At 40.7% G+C, this 18,864-nt stretch overlaps 1 protein-coding gene across 1 annotated transcript in view; it reads right to left on the minus strand.

Moving 5' to 3' along the window:
• The window catches only part of rbms3 (RNA binding motif, single stranded interacting protein), a 296,186-nt gene that overhangs the window by 80,079 nt on the left and 197,243 nt on the right, over positions 1–18,864 (minus strand). The window contains exons 5-6 of the mRNA XM_062992124.1: positions 12,724–12,881; positions 8,489–8,568 (exon numbers count right to left, since the gene is read on the minus strand). Coding sequence (XP_062848194.1) covers positions 8,489–8,568; positions 12,724–12,881 — 238 coding nt within the window. The remainder of the gene's footprint in view (positions 1–8,488; positions 8,569–12,723; positions 12,882–18,864) is intronic.

An 18,864-nucleotide genomic window follows, 5' to 3' on the forward strand; every position in this document is an offset into this window, starting at 1 on the left:
AAGTTAGAAATCGCTACTGTCTCTTTTTATTTACATTGTCCCCACTCTCCCAACGTTTTGCAAATTGGGTTCGCAATTAAAATAAAATCCATTATTTAAAGATGCTGAAAATCTCAGACGCTAATTAAGTGGCTCTTCAAAAGTGACTTCAAAGACATTTTGAATGTCCGGGCAACAGAACCTAGTTTGTAGAAACTATGCTTGTCTAGTCTGCTTCATAAAAAGCTGCAGTTTTTGTAAAAAAGCACTTTGCTTAATAAGGACAAGGCAAATGTCCCCTAAAGGTCAAATTTTGTATTCATATCAGCACGGGTAGATTTTCTCCCTACAAAGATTTAAACACACACACATTTTCTTTGGTATTCAGCTGGGATGTCACAAAGTAAAACAGAGTGCTGATGAAAAGCTGATTGTAAACACATGGATATACACTGATCAGCAATAACATTAAAACCACCTTCTTGTTTCTACACTCACTGTCCATTTTATTAGCTCCACTTACCATATAGAAGCACTTTGTAGTTCTACAATTACTGACTGTAGTCCATCTGTTTCTCTGCATGCTTTGTTAGCCCCCTTTCATGCTGTTCTTCAGTGGTCAGGACAACCACAGGACCACTACAGAGTAGGTATTGTCACGTGTGAGAGAAAGGACTCAAATGCAGAGAAAATTTTTAAATAAAAGGTTATTTTATTAAATAAAGTCAACAGAAAATGTAAACAACGAACAGAAGAGATAAATAAAAACCAATCAGAAACTCCGACGGAGGCTGCGGTTGCAGCTAAATGAAAAGAAAAGGCAAAAGGGAAAAGGGAAAGGAAGTGGGACGCTCACCCGGGTCCCGGCTGAGTAGCCGGGAGCGTCACCACCGCGCTAATGTAGCGCTGAAAAACAACAACACGGGAACGTCCAAGGCGTTCCAGTGAATAGCTGCGGGAGGGGGTCACCGCAGCACGCTAGACCCCAGCACTGCGGTGCTCTAGCGTGGGTCTCGATCGGAGTGCGTTACCCCTTAGGTCGCGGCTGCTGAAGCACACCGATCTGAAACAAGGGAGAGAAGGAAACAAGCTTTATTAGTCTAGTTCAGCCATGTGGATTCGAACCGGGGGTTACTGGCAGACAAACCGAGCACTTTACGGAGTCGCCACCCAGCGGTTATGGAATCCAACGACTGAATTAACTACAGGCGCTGAGCCCGAAATTCCACCAGCGCTCTATACCAGCGCTGAATGAACTCGCTGACGCTAATGGTAGCGAGAGACTGTCAGCGCTGTATACTGGCGCCGCAGTGGGTCCGCAAAGCTACTGCTAAGCGATATGAAACTAAAGGAAAAGACAGAGGTTAGATTAAGCAAGCTCAGCATGTGGATTCGAACCGGGGGTTACTGGCAGACAAACCGAGAGCTTTACGGAGTCGCCACCCAGTGGTTTGGGAATCCGATGACTGAGTTCATTAAGAGGCATATAGCGGAGCACCGAACCAACGCCACTTCGAGGCGCGGCATGCAACCGCTAATGCTAATTGCCACTAGCGCTACTGCTAGCGAGTGCCTGCCAGCGCTGTATACGAGCGCTGCAGTAGGTCCGCAAAGCTACTGCTAAGCGATTTGAAACAAAAGGAAAATATACAAGTTAGATTAAGCAAGCTCAGCATGCGGATTCGAACCGGGGGTTACTGGCAGACAAACCGAGCGCTTTACGGAGTCGCCACCCAGCGGTTTGGGAATCCGATGACTGAGTTCCATAAGAGGCATATAGCGGAGCACCGACCCAACGCCGCTTCGAGGCGCGGCGTGCAACCGCTAATGCTAATTGCTAAACGGGAAAACAAAAGGCAGTTCGAGGACTGCACGGTGTCGCACCACGCTAAGTCTAAGAGTGTAGAAAGAAAACCCTAACTACCTCGACCTTGCGGTCTTACACACCCGGATGGCCTTATGCCACCAGGGGTACCACCTAAGGCTAAAAACGAAGCGTGGGCGAACAGCCACAGAGAGGACAAAAAAACAAACAAAAGAAAAGAAACGGAAACAAACAGAAGGTGCGACGCCCGCTGCTGTGCAGAGCTGGCTTAAGTAAGCCAGCCCACAGCTGCGGGCGATTCGCCCTAATTGGAAGGCCTATTATATAAGGCCTTCCCAAGCTGAGCTCTGTAAGTCCTGTGACGCCAGGGAAAGGTGGTAAGTTCTGCTGACGCCACAGAACGTTACAGGTATTATTTGGGTGGTGGATCATTCTCAGCACTGCAGTGACACTGACATGGTGGTGGTGTGTTAGTGTGTGTTGTGCTGGTATGAGTGGATCAGACACAGCAGTGCTGCTGAAGTTTTTAAACACCTCGCATTGCTTTTATTCAAAGCGACTTACAGTATACTGTCTAAGCAATTGAGGGTTAAAGGCCTTGCTCAAGGGCTCAACAGCGGTAACCGGGTGGGGTTTGAACCAGCAACCCTCTGCTTACTAGTCCAGTACTTAACCGCTAGGCTACAACTGCCTAGCGGTCCAGTTGCTGGACTGAGAATAGTCCACCAACCAAAAACATCCAGCCAACAGCGCCCCGTGGGCAGCATTTTGTGACCACTGATGAAGGTCTAGAAGATGACCAACTCAAACAGCATCAATAGAAGAGCAATTGTCTCTGACTTTACATCTACAAGGTGAACCAACTAGGTATGAGTGTCTAATAGAGTGGGCAGTGAGTGGACACGGTGTTTAAAAACTCCAGCAGCACTGCTGTGTCTGATCCACTCATACCAGCACACCACACACTAATACACTACCATCATGTCAGTGTCACTGCAGTGCTGAGAATCATCCACCACCTAAATAATACCTGCTCTGTAGTGGACTTGTGGGGATCCCAACCACTGAAGAAAGCAGACTAAAAAAGCATGCAGAGAAACAGATGGACTACAGTTAGTAATTGTAGAACTACGAAGTGCTTCTATATGGTAAGTGGAGCTGATAAAATGGACAGTGAGTGTAGAAACAAGGAGGTGGTTTTAATGTTATGGCTGATAAGTGTATACTGTAGTATTTAACTCTTTTCTTAGGAGGATTCTTTAAGATGCTGTCCACAGACAGACAACCAGGATCAGCAGATGTTAGATGCTTTAACCTCTTGTATATAAATGTGTGTGTATTTTCGTTCTTATATAAGTAAGTGTGTGTGTAGGGGGTCTCAGCACTGCAATGTGGTAATCATTATCTCCCATAGCATCATCAGCATGTTGCCTAAGTGCATGAGTAATTATTGAAATATATACACACAATTTAATGACTCTACAGTGGCCGGTCAGAACAGCCAGCACAAGCTTGTACTAGAGAACCTATCCAAGGGTGGTGTTCACTAGTGCAGTTTGGGAATTCAATAGAGAATGCATTGATGTGTATTGCTGTATTGTTGTAGGCAGGTCCAGGTGCATATTATTTGCCCCTGTTGCCTAGTTAACTTACATCCAAACCTGCATATTACATACTTAATGATATTAAAATAGATAAAAACGATGATGTGCAGTGGTAGCTCAGTGGTTAAGGTAGGGGAGTAGTAATCTGAGGGTTGCCAGTTTACTGTTAGTCCACTAATCAAGGCCTTTAACCTTTAATTGTTTGGATAATATTTGGTCACAATTATAAGTCACTTGGGAAAAAAAGCATCTGCTAAAGGCGGAAAATGTTGTAATAACTAAAGATTTACTGTGGTAAACTATTATTAAATTAGCACTGTCATATGCCAATGTCTTTGATTTGTCACCTTATTGTTGTCAATGGTAACAGTTCCTTTATATAGATAGATAAAAATTTACATTTATGGCATTTAGCAGATGTTTTTTTTTCCAAAGCGACTTACAGTAGTGGACAGTATACAGTCTAAGCAATTGAGGACCTTGCTCAAGGGCCCGAAAGTGATAACCTGTCAGAGGTGAGGCTTGAACCACAACCTTTTGATTACTAGTCCAGTACCTTAACCAGTAGGCTAGAACTGTCCTTGTAGTGATTGTGTTTGTGTGTGGGGTGGTTAGTAGGAAAGGGCATTAAAAAAGCTACGTAGTCTCTCAGGTGGCACAGCAGTAAAACATGCTAGCACACCAGAGCTGACATCTCAAACTCATGAGTTTGAATCTCAGCTCTGCTACCATCAGGCTGGGCATCTTCATGAACAATGATTGGCTCGTCTGTCAGGGTTGGATGCCGGGGGGATTTCTTATAATAAATGCAATTACGACCTCTGCTGGCTGATCAATGGCGCCTGCTTAAGGGGCGAGGGATGATAGGGATCAGCGCGTGACGAGCCCCATATGAACTCATCTCATGGAGGAGAAAATATGCAGTTGGTTACTGCACACTTGTCAGGGGGCGTGTGTTAGTCACGGCTCTTCTCGTTCAGGAGTGGAAGTCAGCAGCAGTAGAGAAGCAAAATGCAATCAGGTAATTAGACATGACTATTTGGGAGTAACATTGGAAAAAAGAGCCATGTGAATGCGACCAGAAGCACACACTTTATGCAAACATGACCTTTTTCCTCTCCTTCCCCTATGTAAACAGACAAGAATGCTGTGCATGCACAAGTCTTACTAAAACAAGAGTTCCCAGCAAATAGAAATATAGTTTGCGCTTCACTGGGTCGTCAAACTGTCTATTGTAATCCACTGACCTCTCGATCCTACCGCTGATACAAGAACAGGGCATTCAGACAAAGCATCTCTATCAGGCATGATTTAATAAAGTGCGCTTCTTAGCAAGGACCCTTCACTTGTGTACACTATACTGCACTTTGACAGAGAGCTGGAACACAAACGCAACAGATCCATCATCATTTTCTGAAGCAGAGCCACATCAGTTCCAGCCGATGCACAGCAGTCTTTCTGTTACACAGAGGCAAGGGGGAAAATCAATGAGGCGCTATTTTTGAGCATTAAACCTGGATATCAATTCAACTAGAGTTTCATTTTCAAGGCTGAATCCATTACAGAGTGGGAGGAGGATGAGTTTTTTATCCCCGGCTTAAAGAAAGCAACGTTTTTCAGCAGGCTTATAAATCATATCTAGGGACCTTCTTTTGACTTCCTTCTTTCTATCCCAAAAGCTTATTGAATTTTTATTTCATTTTAATTTTTCCTGTAGTCAACAAGCATTTATGTCAACGGACAATAAGTTGGATAGGATAATGCATCCTTTATCATGTTGCGTCATGCATTTACACCTTAAATCTTCTGTGTGATTGTTGACAGACTAAATAATCATAAGATCAACAATGCTTTGGCCTGGTGGGATCCCGAGTGATACAACAGTCTAAGCTAGTAATTCTAAAGTGATTCTACTTTTTGCAGAAGTGGACACAAGGCCTATTATTCTTTATAGCATAATGCAAGTATGCAGTTAAGTACACAAGTGCTGGCTGCAGTTGCCTCTTAGAACCACTAGACTTGGTGCACAAATCTGAACAGGGTCTAATATAGAAACAGCTTTAAAATTGACTCAAACTACCTTCACAGGTTGTTCTGGACATATGACTGCATAGGAAAGATTTACCAACAGCCTGCTTTTGCAGTATTTATATATCAGCATTGTTATCTGCCATTTGTTGCCAAAAATACTATGGGCAGTTTTAGCCTAGTGGTTAAGGTACTGGTCCAGAATCAGAATGTTGCCGGTTCAAGCCTCACCACTGCCAGGTTGCCACTGTTGGGCCCTTGAGCAAGGCCCTTAACCCTCAATTGACTGTATACTGTCACAGTACTGTAAGTTGCTTTGGATAAAAGTGTCTGCTAACTGCTAAAAATGTAAATGTACTATGTTGTAAGTACTCAGCATTTAATAAGGTAATTATATTACAAATTCAACTATTTATTATTTAAGTAAATGCAGTTTAAATAAAAAAAGTTCCACTCTAAGATTTTAATTGAAATCTATACAAAAATAATACAATAATAATACTGTACAATATTATTACATTACACCATTAAATTTTTTGATCAAACAAGACCTGATGTCCACTACAAAGGACAGAAGATAAATAAACAAATAAATAACATTCTTGAAAAATAAACTGTGGTACTATGTTTCTTTCAACCACAATACTTAGCACAATACCACAATAATAATAATAAAATAAATTTAAATATATATATATATATATATATATATATACAGTATATATATATATATATCAAAATATCTAAACCTTTTTTCTTCTGGGTCTCAGGAGGATATTATTAGAACATTAGGACACACTTTTAACTAAATTTGCATGGTCAGGGTCAATGAGAAGCTCAGACTGCACTACTCATTGGATTTCTCCAGGAACTGTTCTCCCCACATCTTTAAAACAATGTGTAAGCTAGACGGGCCGTTCGAATTTGCTTCTACATTCAAGCAAGTAAGTGTAGGGGTCAGTGTGTAGGGCACTGCCATGAAAAGGCACCAGAGTGTATAACTGCCTCGCACCCAGTGTTTTTAAGTGGCTGTTGGCCCAAGCTTGACTCTGATCAGGATAAAATGATTACTAAAAATAAATAAATGAATGAATATAATGCACATTTGAAGGGGCAATTCACCAAATTGCTAAGTCAAGTGTATGTATAAACTCAAACATGTTGCCAAAAATACCAAAAATTGACTAAATATCTCATCTTTTTTATTTAATCTGGGAAAAACTGCACCTCAAAGAAGTCAAAGAATTGAAAAGCAGTGATGCTTCAAACAGCACAGATTTCGACTGATGGGTCTGATGGGCTTAAGCACACACATGCAAGCGACTGCACACGCCAGCCGTCATGCAAACACACACTCACAAGCACAAGCATAAAGCCTGTAAACTGGAGGTTGACAGGGATGGGAGGAGGTCGCAGGCCCTGAGTCGTTTAGAACGAGAGAAAGAGAGAGAGAGAGTGAGATAGAGATATATAGAGAGAGGTAGAAAGATGAGATGAAGCCATCCATCATCCACCTGCCTCTGCCTCTGACACTGGGCGTCACACTACATATTGCAAATTACACAGATAGTGCCAGAGTCATAGCCTGGGCTCTCTCTACCTTTCTCGCTCCCTCTCCCTCTCTTGTTTTCTTAGTCAAAAAGTAAACATATGCAAACGTATATTCACGCATCAAAGCTACACAATACATCTAACTGTAAGTAAAGTTTCATGAGAAATCACAAAACAACCCTTGATCAATGGAAAACCTTTCATGGACCCTTGGAAAACCAAATGAAGATATGAGTTTGCACTGGGTCTGACACACATGTATCTTTGCCCCCTCAACAAATTTCATATATATACTATATATTTAAAATGGTAAACACCTCACTGTCACTGCTGGACTGAGAATAGTCCACAAACCAACAATATCCAGCCAACAGTGCCCCGTGGACAGCATCCTGTGACCACTGATGAAGGTCTAAAAGATGACCAACTCAAACAGCAGCAATAGATGAGCGATTGTCTCTGACTTTACATCTACAAGGAGGACCAACTAGGTAGGAGTGTCTACTAGAATGGACAGTGAGTGGACACGGTATTTAAAAACTCCAGCAGCGCTGCTGTGTCTAATCCAGCACAACACACACTAACAAACGACCACCATGTCAGTTTCACTGCAGTGCTGAGAATGACCCACCACCCAAATAATACCTGCTCTGTGCTGGTCCTGACCATTGAAGAACAGGGTGAAAGCACTGTATATTTTGATTACATGTATTTTGATATTGTCTTTTAGGTATTTTAATATTTTACTTAACGACGGACTTCAATGAGCGTTACAACAATTTACAGTGCCTAGCTCCAGCACCCGAACTACCTATTGGGTTCAATGCTGGGGCCATACGGCGATTCTCATATACAAAACGAACTAACTGCAGAACGTCCAAATGCACATGTATAAACCGGGTGCTGCATTCTGACTGGCTGAGCTTAATGTCACTCACATATCGCCGTTACAACATTGTAATATAATAGTGCAGCCAATGGGGGGGCAGTGGAGGGTTGGGTTCATGTCGTGGGGGCCTCCGCCATGGGCCCAGTGCAACTGCTTGCCCCCGGTAGTTACGCCTCTGTCTTTGGCTATCATGCAAGACCAGCACCATCAGCCATCAAAGCTGTGTTCAACACCAAACTCTGGTCACACTGAGGACGACAATCACGCCAGTGTACAGTATTTGGACCACATTTGTTTTCCTGTTGTTGTCCTAAAATCTCGATCTGTTAAGGTCTATTATTTTCTTTAAATGTGTGCAGATGTACTACAAGCAAAAACAACCAGAATACGTGCAAACATTATTTCAACCACAAATTGCCATTTGTAATTTTCAGTCGTCCAAAGTAAAACAGTAATTTTGAGAGAGCGAGAGAAATGGACAGAGAGAGAGAGAGAGGGAGAGAGAGATAGCACATGGTACATGTGGGATTTGCTCTCTGGACCTCTGCAGTGTTTTACCAATACAGCAATGTTAAGTTGTAGCACACAGCAGCATTCAGCTGTCAGTCGTACCTGGCACTCCTGGCGGGGTTTTGAGAAACTTGCCATTGAAATGCTGAATTACCACATCACATTTCTCAGTGGACTCCATCCTTAAAGTAAAAGAAAGAGAGAGAGAGAGATTAAAGATAATTAGTTGGTCAAAAAAAATGCTGTAGCTTTGAAATCACAGCTCTGCAGTGTTATCTAGCAGTTTGGATGACCTTAACATTATGATTCATTCTAAAACAACGTACATGCAAGCTGAACAATGAATCATTTATGGTTTTGTTTAAGTGCCCAACAGTGGCAGCTTGGCATTTCCAAGATTTGAATAAAAACGTTCTAATTTATAGTCCAGACCCTTAACGTCTTAGCCACCATTGTCCCTGTTTTATGCAGTACAAGTAATAAACATAGTACAAAAGCCACAAAGACTGTGGGAAACCACTTTTTTGTAATATAAATATGTTTTTACACTCTGCTCACTCTTCTTACTCTGCCTTGTACTGGTCTCTCTGAAAACCTAGACGCTCTCTACATAGACGTCATCCTGTGTGCTCCACAGGAGAAGGCTGTCTAATTCTTAGTTACCTTAAAATGCTGCCTACTGAGGTGCCTTCATTCTAAGCAATAATCTGACTGAATAATGATGGAGCATATGATGCTTCCTTAGCAATGAAGGCAATCCCAGCATTCAGTGCGGCACAAAGATTGCAAATATGGTGGACGAATGCGGCGCAACGAACAGAGTTCTTTTCAAATGTAAATAAATTCTCACTGTTTTTTAATTAGTATAAAGGTGTACAAGTGTCAGCACAACACACACTAACACACCACCACCATGTCAGTTTCACTGAAGTGCTGAGAATGACCCACCACCCAAATAATACCTGCTCTGTGGTGGTCCTGACCATTGAAGAACAGGGTGAAAGCACTGTATATTTTGATTACATGTATTTTGATATTGTCTTTTAGTTATTTTAATATTTTACTTAACACTGATTTTTAATTAGTATAAAGGTGTACAAGTGTCATTTATTTGCAAATTTGGGCGTGTCAGTGACAATTTAACTGTAAACAGAGGGAGATGTTAGTCGGCATGCTAGCGGGTTGTGCCGCCTCAGCCCATTGGTTTGAATAGTAAGCGAAAACTGCGCTGACATAATTGCCGTAATCGCTGTCTAAGAAATGCATCTAAATAATCTGACTTTTGAGTTCAATGTCTTATTAGACTTCTCTTTACTTAGGCAGCTGCCTATGTAGGCAGTAGGCAGCAAAGCAGCTCACTACGTTTTTGGACAGACCCACTGTTGTATCTCATAGGTAGATGGCCAAATGTAGGAATATATGGCTGGTGTAAAAAGATCCTAGTTAAATAGTGCCAGAACACACAGTACTCGAGAGTTTAAAAGAGTTTTTACTGATGCTTCAATAAAAAGTGACAGACATAGTGCAAGCAGTTTGGACACAATGACCCAGCTAGCACCTCAGCTTTGTACACCTGGATTTTGCCAGTTTATCCCAATTTTCATGGCAGATCCTCTCAAGCTTTGTCAGACTGGTTGACAAATGTCTGCAAACTGCCAGCTTTAGGTCAGTCCAGAGAAGCTTGAAAGGATTTAGATCTGGGTTTTAACTGGGAGGCTCAAAAACATTTGTGTATTTGAGTCAGAGCCCCTCTAGTGTTGTTTTGGTTGTGGAAATGTAAACTGTCAACCAGTCATGTTGCCAGGTCTTTACATTGCACAATGTGTAGTGTCACAGCAAAGGTTCTGAATAATTTTTTAAATAAGAGATTTTAGTTTTATCTTCACGTTATCATTATACATATTGAAGTGTTAATTGATGAGTTAAAATGGCAATAATATTTCTTTTAAATCAACTCAACATAATAAAGCATGCAAACATTCAAGGAGTCAGAACATCCCTAATAATTGTTTTCTAATCTGGCTTATTTTTGTTTTCTTGCTAATATTCTTCCGAATCAAGTTGTACCCGGTTCCCTGGATTGTATTACTCCTCCACTTATGCAGGCCTCTACTGCTGACAGAGGAGAGCCATGACTAACAAGCACCCCCTCTGACACAGGAAGTGCTGACTGCTTCTTTTCACTTGAACATTGTGAGATCCATTCATATGGGGATCAGTTTCACGTATGGGGAGTCACCCACTGATCTCCATTATCCCTCGACTAATTGTGCAGACTCCATCAATCAGCCAGCAGAGGTTGTAATTGCACCAGTTTATGAGGTTTTCCTCGCTAATCATACCCTGAGGATGAGCCAATCAACATCTGTATAGCCACCTGGCCTGCTGAGATTTGAGCTTATGACCTCAAATTTCAGCTCTGGTGTTCTAGCCTGTTTTATCCACTGCGCTACATGAGCACCAGCCTGATTCCACTGATTAAAATGATTTGCTAAATTTTAATAGGAAAATAAAAGGTATTAATGTTTTAACACTACAACAAAATAATCAACATTTGCAATAATGGTCATGCAAGTGGCCGAATGGAATGAGCCCCACAGTCCAAGACCTAAGAGCTAATTGTTCTGGTCTTTGGATTGATGCCCATAGTCACTATGTCTGTGCTATAATAAATCATAGGCTTGTTAATAATTATGCATGATTAAAAACCCCGGCTCTGATCGAGGTGAACAAAGCTAACCCATGCCTCCTCCGACACGTGGGCAGCAGCAGTATGCATTTTGTCACCTACACCAGACAAAATCAGCTGCGGACCAGCTCTGTGTACTGAGACACACATCCTGATCCACACTCTCTCCCTGTCTCTGTGCAGGCACCATCAATCAGCCAGCAGAGGTCGTAGTTGCATCAGTCATGAGAGAGTCCCTATCCGGCTCAATACCCCACCCCTATATGAACAACAGGCCAATCGTTGTTCATGTGGTTGCTCAGCCCACCGGCAGGCAGAGCTGAGACTCGATACGATGTATTCAAGTTTCCAGCTCTGGTGTGCTGGTGTGTGTTTTTACTGCCGAGCCACCTGAGCGGCCCTTGCTGCTATACTTGAATGAAAAATAAATAGTATGTGATAAATTGTATTTTATTTTTCATTTAATAATGATACCTTTATTATTTTTTTTGTTTGTTTATTATGATTTTAACGTCATGTTTTACACTTTGGTTAAATTCATGACAGGAACGGTAGTTACTCATTACACAAGATTCATCAGTTCACAAGGTTATATCAAACACAGTCATGGACAATTTAGTGTCTCCAATTAACCTGACTGCATGTCTTTGGACTGTGGGAGGAAACCGGAGCACCCGGAGGAAACCCACGCGGACACGGGAAGAACATGCAAACTCCACACAGAAAGGACCCAGACCGCCCCACCTGGGGATCGAACCCAGGACCCTCTTGCTGTGAGACGACAGTGCTACCCACTTAGCCACCGTGCCGCCCGATACCTTTATTTAATACTTTCTATATGATAAATGTACCTGAAAAATGGTCAGTAATGTAACAGAGGTGTTTGTATTAAACTGGCAACCTAATAAAGTGGTGTAATAAAACTGTATAAAAATAAACAAGACATGAGAGAGAGAGAGAGATAGCTTCTATCATTCTGTGTTCTTATTTCTTGCTGTAATATATAAACACATTTATCTAGTTTATATTATTAATATTATAATGTTTATTATTATTATTGTTATTATTATTATTATTATTATTTGTTATATACTTGTTTTCTTAAATGTTTGTTTCTTAATTGTTATTGATTTTCATGCAGAACTCTAATAATTGCGTAATACTAAATGTACTACTTTGGCAATATAGAGTAGATCTTGCTGTCAAAAAGCTATTTGAATTTGAACAAAATGAGGAGAGAGAGAGAGAGAGAGAGAGAGAGAGAGAGAGAGAGAGAGAGAGAGAGAGAGATTGAAGGGTTATTTATTGTCTGTCTCGTTTAGCCAGGCTCTCTGGTGTGTATCCCTTCTTCTGTAAGGTCCCATTCAGCTCTGTTCACCTAATCATGGCTGAATGGCTAATTGGTTGGCTGGTGTGCACACACACACACACACACTGAGTGAGTGGTAGAGCAAAATCTCTGCTGGGATCTCTTACATAGCCAGTGACCCTGAACACCAGCCAGCATGCCCCACACGTGCCAGAGGGAGGAGAGTGGGAAGAAAGAAAGCAAAAAGAAAAAACTCTCATACACATCTATATTGCTCCTCTTTTAAAGACATTCAACACACATAAACCGGTGTGAGTATCTGTCAGTGTGTACACATACCTCGCAAATCCAACACCTCGGCTAACTCCACTGGCATCTCTCAGTATCCGTGTGGAAATGACATGGCCGAAGGGCTTGAGCATGTTTTCTAGCTCCTGCTCATCCATGGACACAGGCAGATTGGAGATGTACAGGTTGGTGGGGTCCTGCTCCTGTTGCTGTGGATAAAATACAAACGTTAAAATGTAAATAAATATCAGATTACTGTATATACTGTATATAACATAAATCTGTTTAACACAGTGTCACAAAGTGTAGCACTTTTTCATTCAATCACTCCTGTCGATTTATCCTGGTTAGAATCATGGTGAAATGTTTTTTTTTTTGTTATTATTTGAACCCTTACTAGCACGCAGCGCAGACATGGACAGTTAAATAGCGCTCTTAACTTGTAGCAGGAAACCGTCATTCCTACTTACCTCAAACATCTCTGCTTTGCTTTTATTTTCTAAATTTTTTTTGCTTTCTCTCCAACCTGATTTGTCTGTCTTTGGGAAACACTGGGTGCAAAGCAAGAACAATCCACTGTGGGGGCTTGGCCACTCTCTCTCCAGACATGCCTGTGTGGAGATGCCGAGTGGCTGATAGCATCATTGTGCAGTTAAAACCTCAATCCCATCTATCACATCACTGTATTAATGCATGGTACGCCAACTGCACAGTAGCAGACAGGAAAGCCCTCCAGAGGGTAATACACACTGCCCAAAAGATTATTGGTCGGTCCCTGCCCATACTGCAGGACATCTTCAGAACTCACCGTCTAAATAGAGCCAGAGGGATTCTGAAAGATGCAACTCACCCTGGATATAATCGCTTTGTGTCTCTGCTTCCATCTGGAAGACGTTTAGGGTCTTAAGAACAGACACCTCCAGACCAAAAAACTTTTTTTTTTCCACGTGCTATTGTTGCATTAAACAAATACTGAACTCCCACCCCCCCACACCTTAATATAACTGTAAACTGAAGTGCAATAACTTTACAAACTGTACAATAATACTGTTATTTGTACTGCTACACTTCTTTATATATCTTTTATATATTTTTTTATATAATATTATAATTTTATTATATTATATTATAATATAATATTTTTTATATATACGTTTAGACCTTAATATTTAAGGACTTAATTGTTTAGTATTTTTCACTGTTTTAGTGTGTATGTGACAGCGTATGTTTATTGTTTCTTTTTTTCCAAGGAGTTGCACAGAAAATACCCATTGTATTTTATATACAATGACAATAAAGGGGTTCATTTATTCATATTTTTAAGAAATGAACCATTTTTAATTTTATTTCTGAATCCAGTGGTACCTTTAGGACAGACCTGGGCATTGTACGGCTGTCCCCAACCGGCTCTCATGAGGTCACATGCGATACAACAGGATTGTTTTCATTTTGAAGAGACTGCTGTTTCTTTACATTTCCGTAAGTTTCGATTTACGAGTGGGTGAGTGTATCTAGCTTCACTGTTATGTGTTGGTGAACAGAACTGAGTGTGATTGATAAAGACGGTCGATTTTTTAACAAGACATGAACTTCTAAATATTTATTTACTAAAGTCAGATGTAAAGCTGTTAAATAATTACAATTTAAATCTAGGGTTTAAATCGTCATTATGGTACTAAACACGGTGAAATTCAAGAACGATGCAGAGCGCTCACATCTGAAGCTTTACATGCAAAAATGCAAAAGCAACAAGGACTTTATTAAGTTTTACACATCCAGAACTGAAGCAGTCCAGATCAGCTTTGTGATTTCCAAAAAGAATATCCAACAATAACAAATGACTGAACAACAGCAAATAAGGTTATTAAAAAAAAATAGCAATAGCACTTTGTCTATAGTTTATTTAAAACAAGCACATTTTCTTCACACCTATTTTTGAAAAAGTTCAAATTACAATTAAATAGTGGACATGGAGGCACGTGCACACGCTGAGGCATCTCTTTCTCCCGATAAAATGGTGTTTTTGTGTTTTTTGTCCTGTGAGTCGCAATGTTTTTGTACGTCTTCGTCGCATCCACATATCTTGAAGTGATATTTTTCATATACTTTAGGTTTAGTGTTTATTTATTATTTATTGTTGCACCATGGGTCTGAGAGTAACGTAATTTCAATCATCTGTATGTCCTGTACATATTGCAGTATTGACAATAAAGCAAACTTTGACTTTAAAATAATGTTGATGTTTTTACTCTGCCTGCTTCTCATTTTCATTGCCTGATTGTAACATCTACTCTTAACAGTAACAGCTTATCAGAACTGAACAATTTACTGCTTTTTTATCAAGAGATACAACTAATATTGAGCAGAATTAAGTTCACCCTGTTGGTCCAGCCCTCCACAACAGTCCCAGTTTCTCATGTGGCCCCTTGAAAAATGTAATTCCCCACCCCTGATTTAGGAGCTACTCTGTATAAAAAAGATAGCAAGACAGTTACGTCCATCTCTTTGAAGCTTAGACTAGACTATGTGACAGAGGGTGTTCTTTTTCACACAAATGGAAAGCTGACAAATTATGAACTGGACACATGTGATGAGGTGTGCAGGTATTAAAAAGAAATATGAATATACGAAAGAAATAGAGAAACTGTGAGACAGATCAGGTTGGAGAGAAAGCACAAAAAAGTGAGAAAATGAGAGCAGAGCAGAGATTTTCGAGGTAAGTAAGAATGATGGTTTCCTGCTACAAGTTAAGAGCGCTATTTAACTGTCCATGTCTGCGCTGCGTGCTAGTAAAGGTTCAAACGCAGTCCAGCCCTGCAGGCAGCTATTACTCCTTTTAAAAGCGAATGTGATTAAAAGAGCAATGGCAGGGCTTTTTATGTCATGTAAAATGACATGGTATTCTTCACAGGCCAGCTGCCTCCCCCTCCCTGTCCTCTTATCTCTGGTACCATAATACAAGAGCACCTCCCTAATGATGACATTTGAGTCAGCGCTTCACAGAAAAATAAATCTATTCAGATCTTCAGATCAGAGGCCTGAATGAGAGTGACAGGTTGGAGGATCGTGACGAATATAAAGGAAGGAAGCACGTTTTGAATGTCAATATAACGAGAAGCAAAAGGATGCCAGAAAAAAAAGACATTGCCAAAAGTATAAATGTTTTATGAATTTAAAATGACAACTCCCAAAGGCCGTCTGAATAAGATTGGTAAAAGAATTGAGTTACATCTGGACCTGAAAGAAAAAAATAATAATAAAAAAACTTACACCCTCTTTCAGAATATTCCAACACTACCATGCTTTGGTTTATACCTATTTTATGTTCAGATTTTAAAAGTATAAGTAAACTAAAGCCGTGTAGACCAGAATCCTAGCCTGGAGACATACCATTCCTATTTTCCCTTCACTCTAAGGTCTGGCTCTTATGTGCTTCACACCCGAGTATAAACTGCAGCTTCAATCTCAGGATAAAAGAGAATGTGATTCTTAACTTATCCAATTTTCACATGCTGCCTCTGGCTTGAATAGGTTTAACTCTTTCTGCTGTAGAAGGGACTTTCAAATAATCTCACGTGTATTGTGTGCCTGAATGTTATTCGTAGAGTAATAAAGAGCAATCTAATACAGCTATGTATTTTACATGTCTTATGTAGGTGTGGGGTATTGACGTGTATCAAGCCATGAGTACCATGAATATGGACACACAAACTCAAACCACAAAGAACAAGAGATCAAACATGCTGGTAAGCAGGACAGTACACATAGGACTCAGAATAGTTTAAACGGTTCATTAAACACACGTCCTAATGCTTGCACAGATAAAAGACCTATTCAGACCGGATTAGTTTTGCCCAGGCAGGTAAAGGATGTATATAAGGTCAAGCACTGATGGACAAAAAAGCCAGGCTTGCGACTGAGGTTAAAATTCATCCCAAAGGTACTGAATAAGGTTAAGGTTCTTAGATCTCCATGCTTGAGGGCTCTGTGTAGTCCACTAGAGTTCCCGAACGCCAGACTTGTCACGAGGAAACACTCACTTACTTTCTTAACAGCTTATCCAATCAGGGTCACTGTGCTGGAGCCTATCCCAGCTTTTCAATGGGCGCAAGGCACACAGTAACACCCTGGACGGGGCACCAGTCCATCGCAGAGCAGATACATACACACACACACATACACACACCCATTCACCTATGGGGCAATTCAGTGTCTCCAATTAACCCCACTTGCATGTCTTTGGACTGTGGGAGGAAACCGGAGCACCCGGAGTAAACCCATACAGACACGGGGAGAACATGCAAACTCCACACAGAAAGGACCTGGACCACCCCGCCTGGGGATCAAACCCAGGACCTTCTTGCTGTGAGGCGACAGTGCTACCCACCGAGCTATGCCAGTTTACTTGGCATAGAATCACTGGACCTTGGTTTTGGCTTCAATGAGAGAATTCAACGGTTCTGCACTAGTATTGTGGCGTAGGCGAGAAGGAAGGCAACAGTTCTGCTCTTTAACTGTAGAAGGCAGCACTTTTTATTTAGTTGCTTCTGAGCCAGTTACAAAAGCACGAAGAAGAGGCTAGATGTGAAATACACAGACCACTCCCACTATGCTTAAACATTCAACAGAACAGTCACTAAACATAACACATTTAACATAGACAGTAACTTTTCAATCAACCAATAATCACATCATAACAAAATATCTATGTGCATGTAAGCAACACGCCATCTTAAGCACAAAACCCACTTTTAATACCCTAAAAATGCTTCCACGGCCGATGACGCATGCAGGGAAACGCCCCCCTGCCTTACTATAATGGTAAAACGTTGGGTCGCCACAGTATTGTTTCAAATGAGTCTTCTGTAGAGGTATGCCAAACACAGAAAGTCTTGGGGGTCTTTGAATATCTTTGGTCTGGGTCTTCAGCAACAACTATGACCTTTTCTTGGTCTATCTCATGTTTTTATTTACCATGATTGTAGAAAGTTTGAGGCATATGATTTATATTATGTAATTATTTCTAAAAACCTGTATTAACAAATAATGTGACTTAAAATCATGGAGGGTGTCCAAATACTTTTGTACAATGTACAAACAATTTCATTTGTTTATACACCAGCATGGGTAAGACTATACATAACAGAGTAAACTGCTATCTAAAATGTTACATCAATTTAAGTCTAAATATGGTACAATTTCCAGGTGAATACTAGGTAAGATTATGTTTAAATTACAGTCATTACAGTATTTTTCAAGATGCGCTGACACCTACTACACCTACTACTTTATTTATGTATTTTCTTCATAAACTCCCAATTTTTATGGTAGCTTATTAGTCTTCCGCCGCTGTGGACCCTGATCACATCCGAGAAGGGTATATTTGTCTGACAGACCCTCCCTCTGACACATGCACAGTCCAATGACCCCTACTTATTTGCCCATACTTCGGTGGATTTGCATGTGAGGACAGTCACACACTGATCTCTGCATTCCTCCACTTCTGTACAGGCTCCTCGGGCTACTAACCAGGATCCTTACACAGCATCAAAGACTACACCCTCTTATTAGTCCGGTCTTTTCCCACCCAGTAGACAAGTGGCCAATTTTGTCTGCTGCAGGCACTGCCATTTATGCCTGCTAGGGCACCCTGCCTACCGGTAGGAGTTCAGAATTCCAGCACTGGTGTGCTAGCAGAATATCCCACTGGGCCACCTAGGCGCAACGGTGAGTACTAAAAAAACCTCAACTTCTCTTCTGTAGTCATGCTGGAGTGTTAAAACCAAATAGCACTTAGACTAAATACTTTTTTATGTACATATGTGATGAGAAGTCTGAAGTGATCACGGCCATGTAAAATGAATGAGCGAGCTGAGGATAAAATTATTCATGAAAGAAATGGTACAGTTTCATAATGCAGATTTAATTTCTGAATACAATCACCCACAGATCCTTAAGAGAATACAGCATTAAGTACAAAGTAGGCGCAGATCATAATCTTAAGTGTATAAAATGTAATTTCCATTAAATTTCAAGATTGAATATTGGATTTATTTCATGTTTTATAATTTTACTGGGTCTTTTGTGTGTAAAGGGGTTTAAAAGTGTTACATTTTCATATTCATATCATCATTTTATTTAAGTTAAGCAGCACAATGTTTTTTATTCATTTGAAATGTGTCTTTTTTTACT

Source organism: Trichomycterus rosablanca, chromosome 3 (assembly GCF_030014385.1).
Source record: "Trichomycterus rosablanca isolate fTriRos1 chromosome 3, fTriRos1.hap1, whole genome shotgun sequence".
Lineage (NCBI taxonomy): Eukaryota > Metazoa > Chordata > Actinopteri > Siluriformes > Trichomycteridae > Trichomycterus > Trichomycterus rosablanca.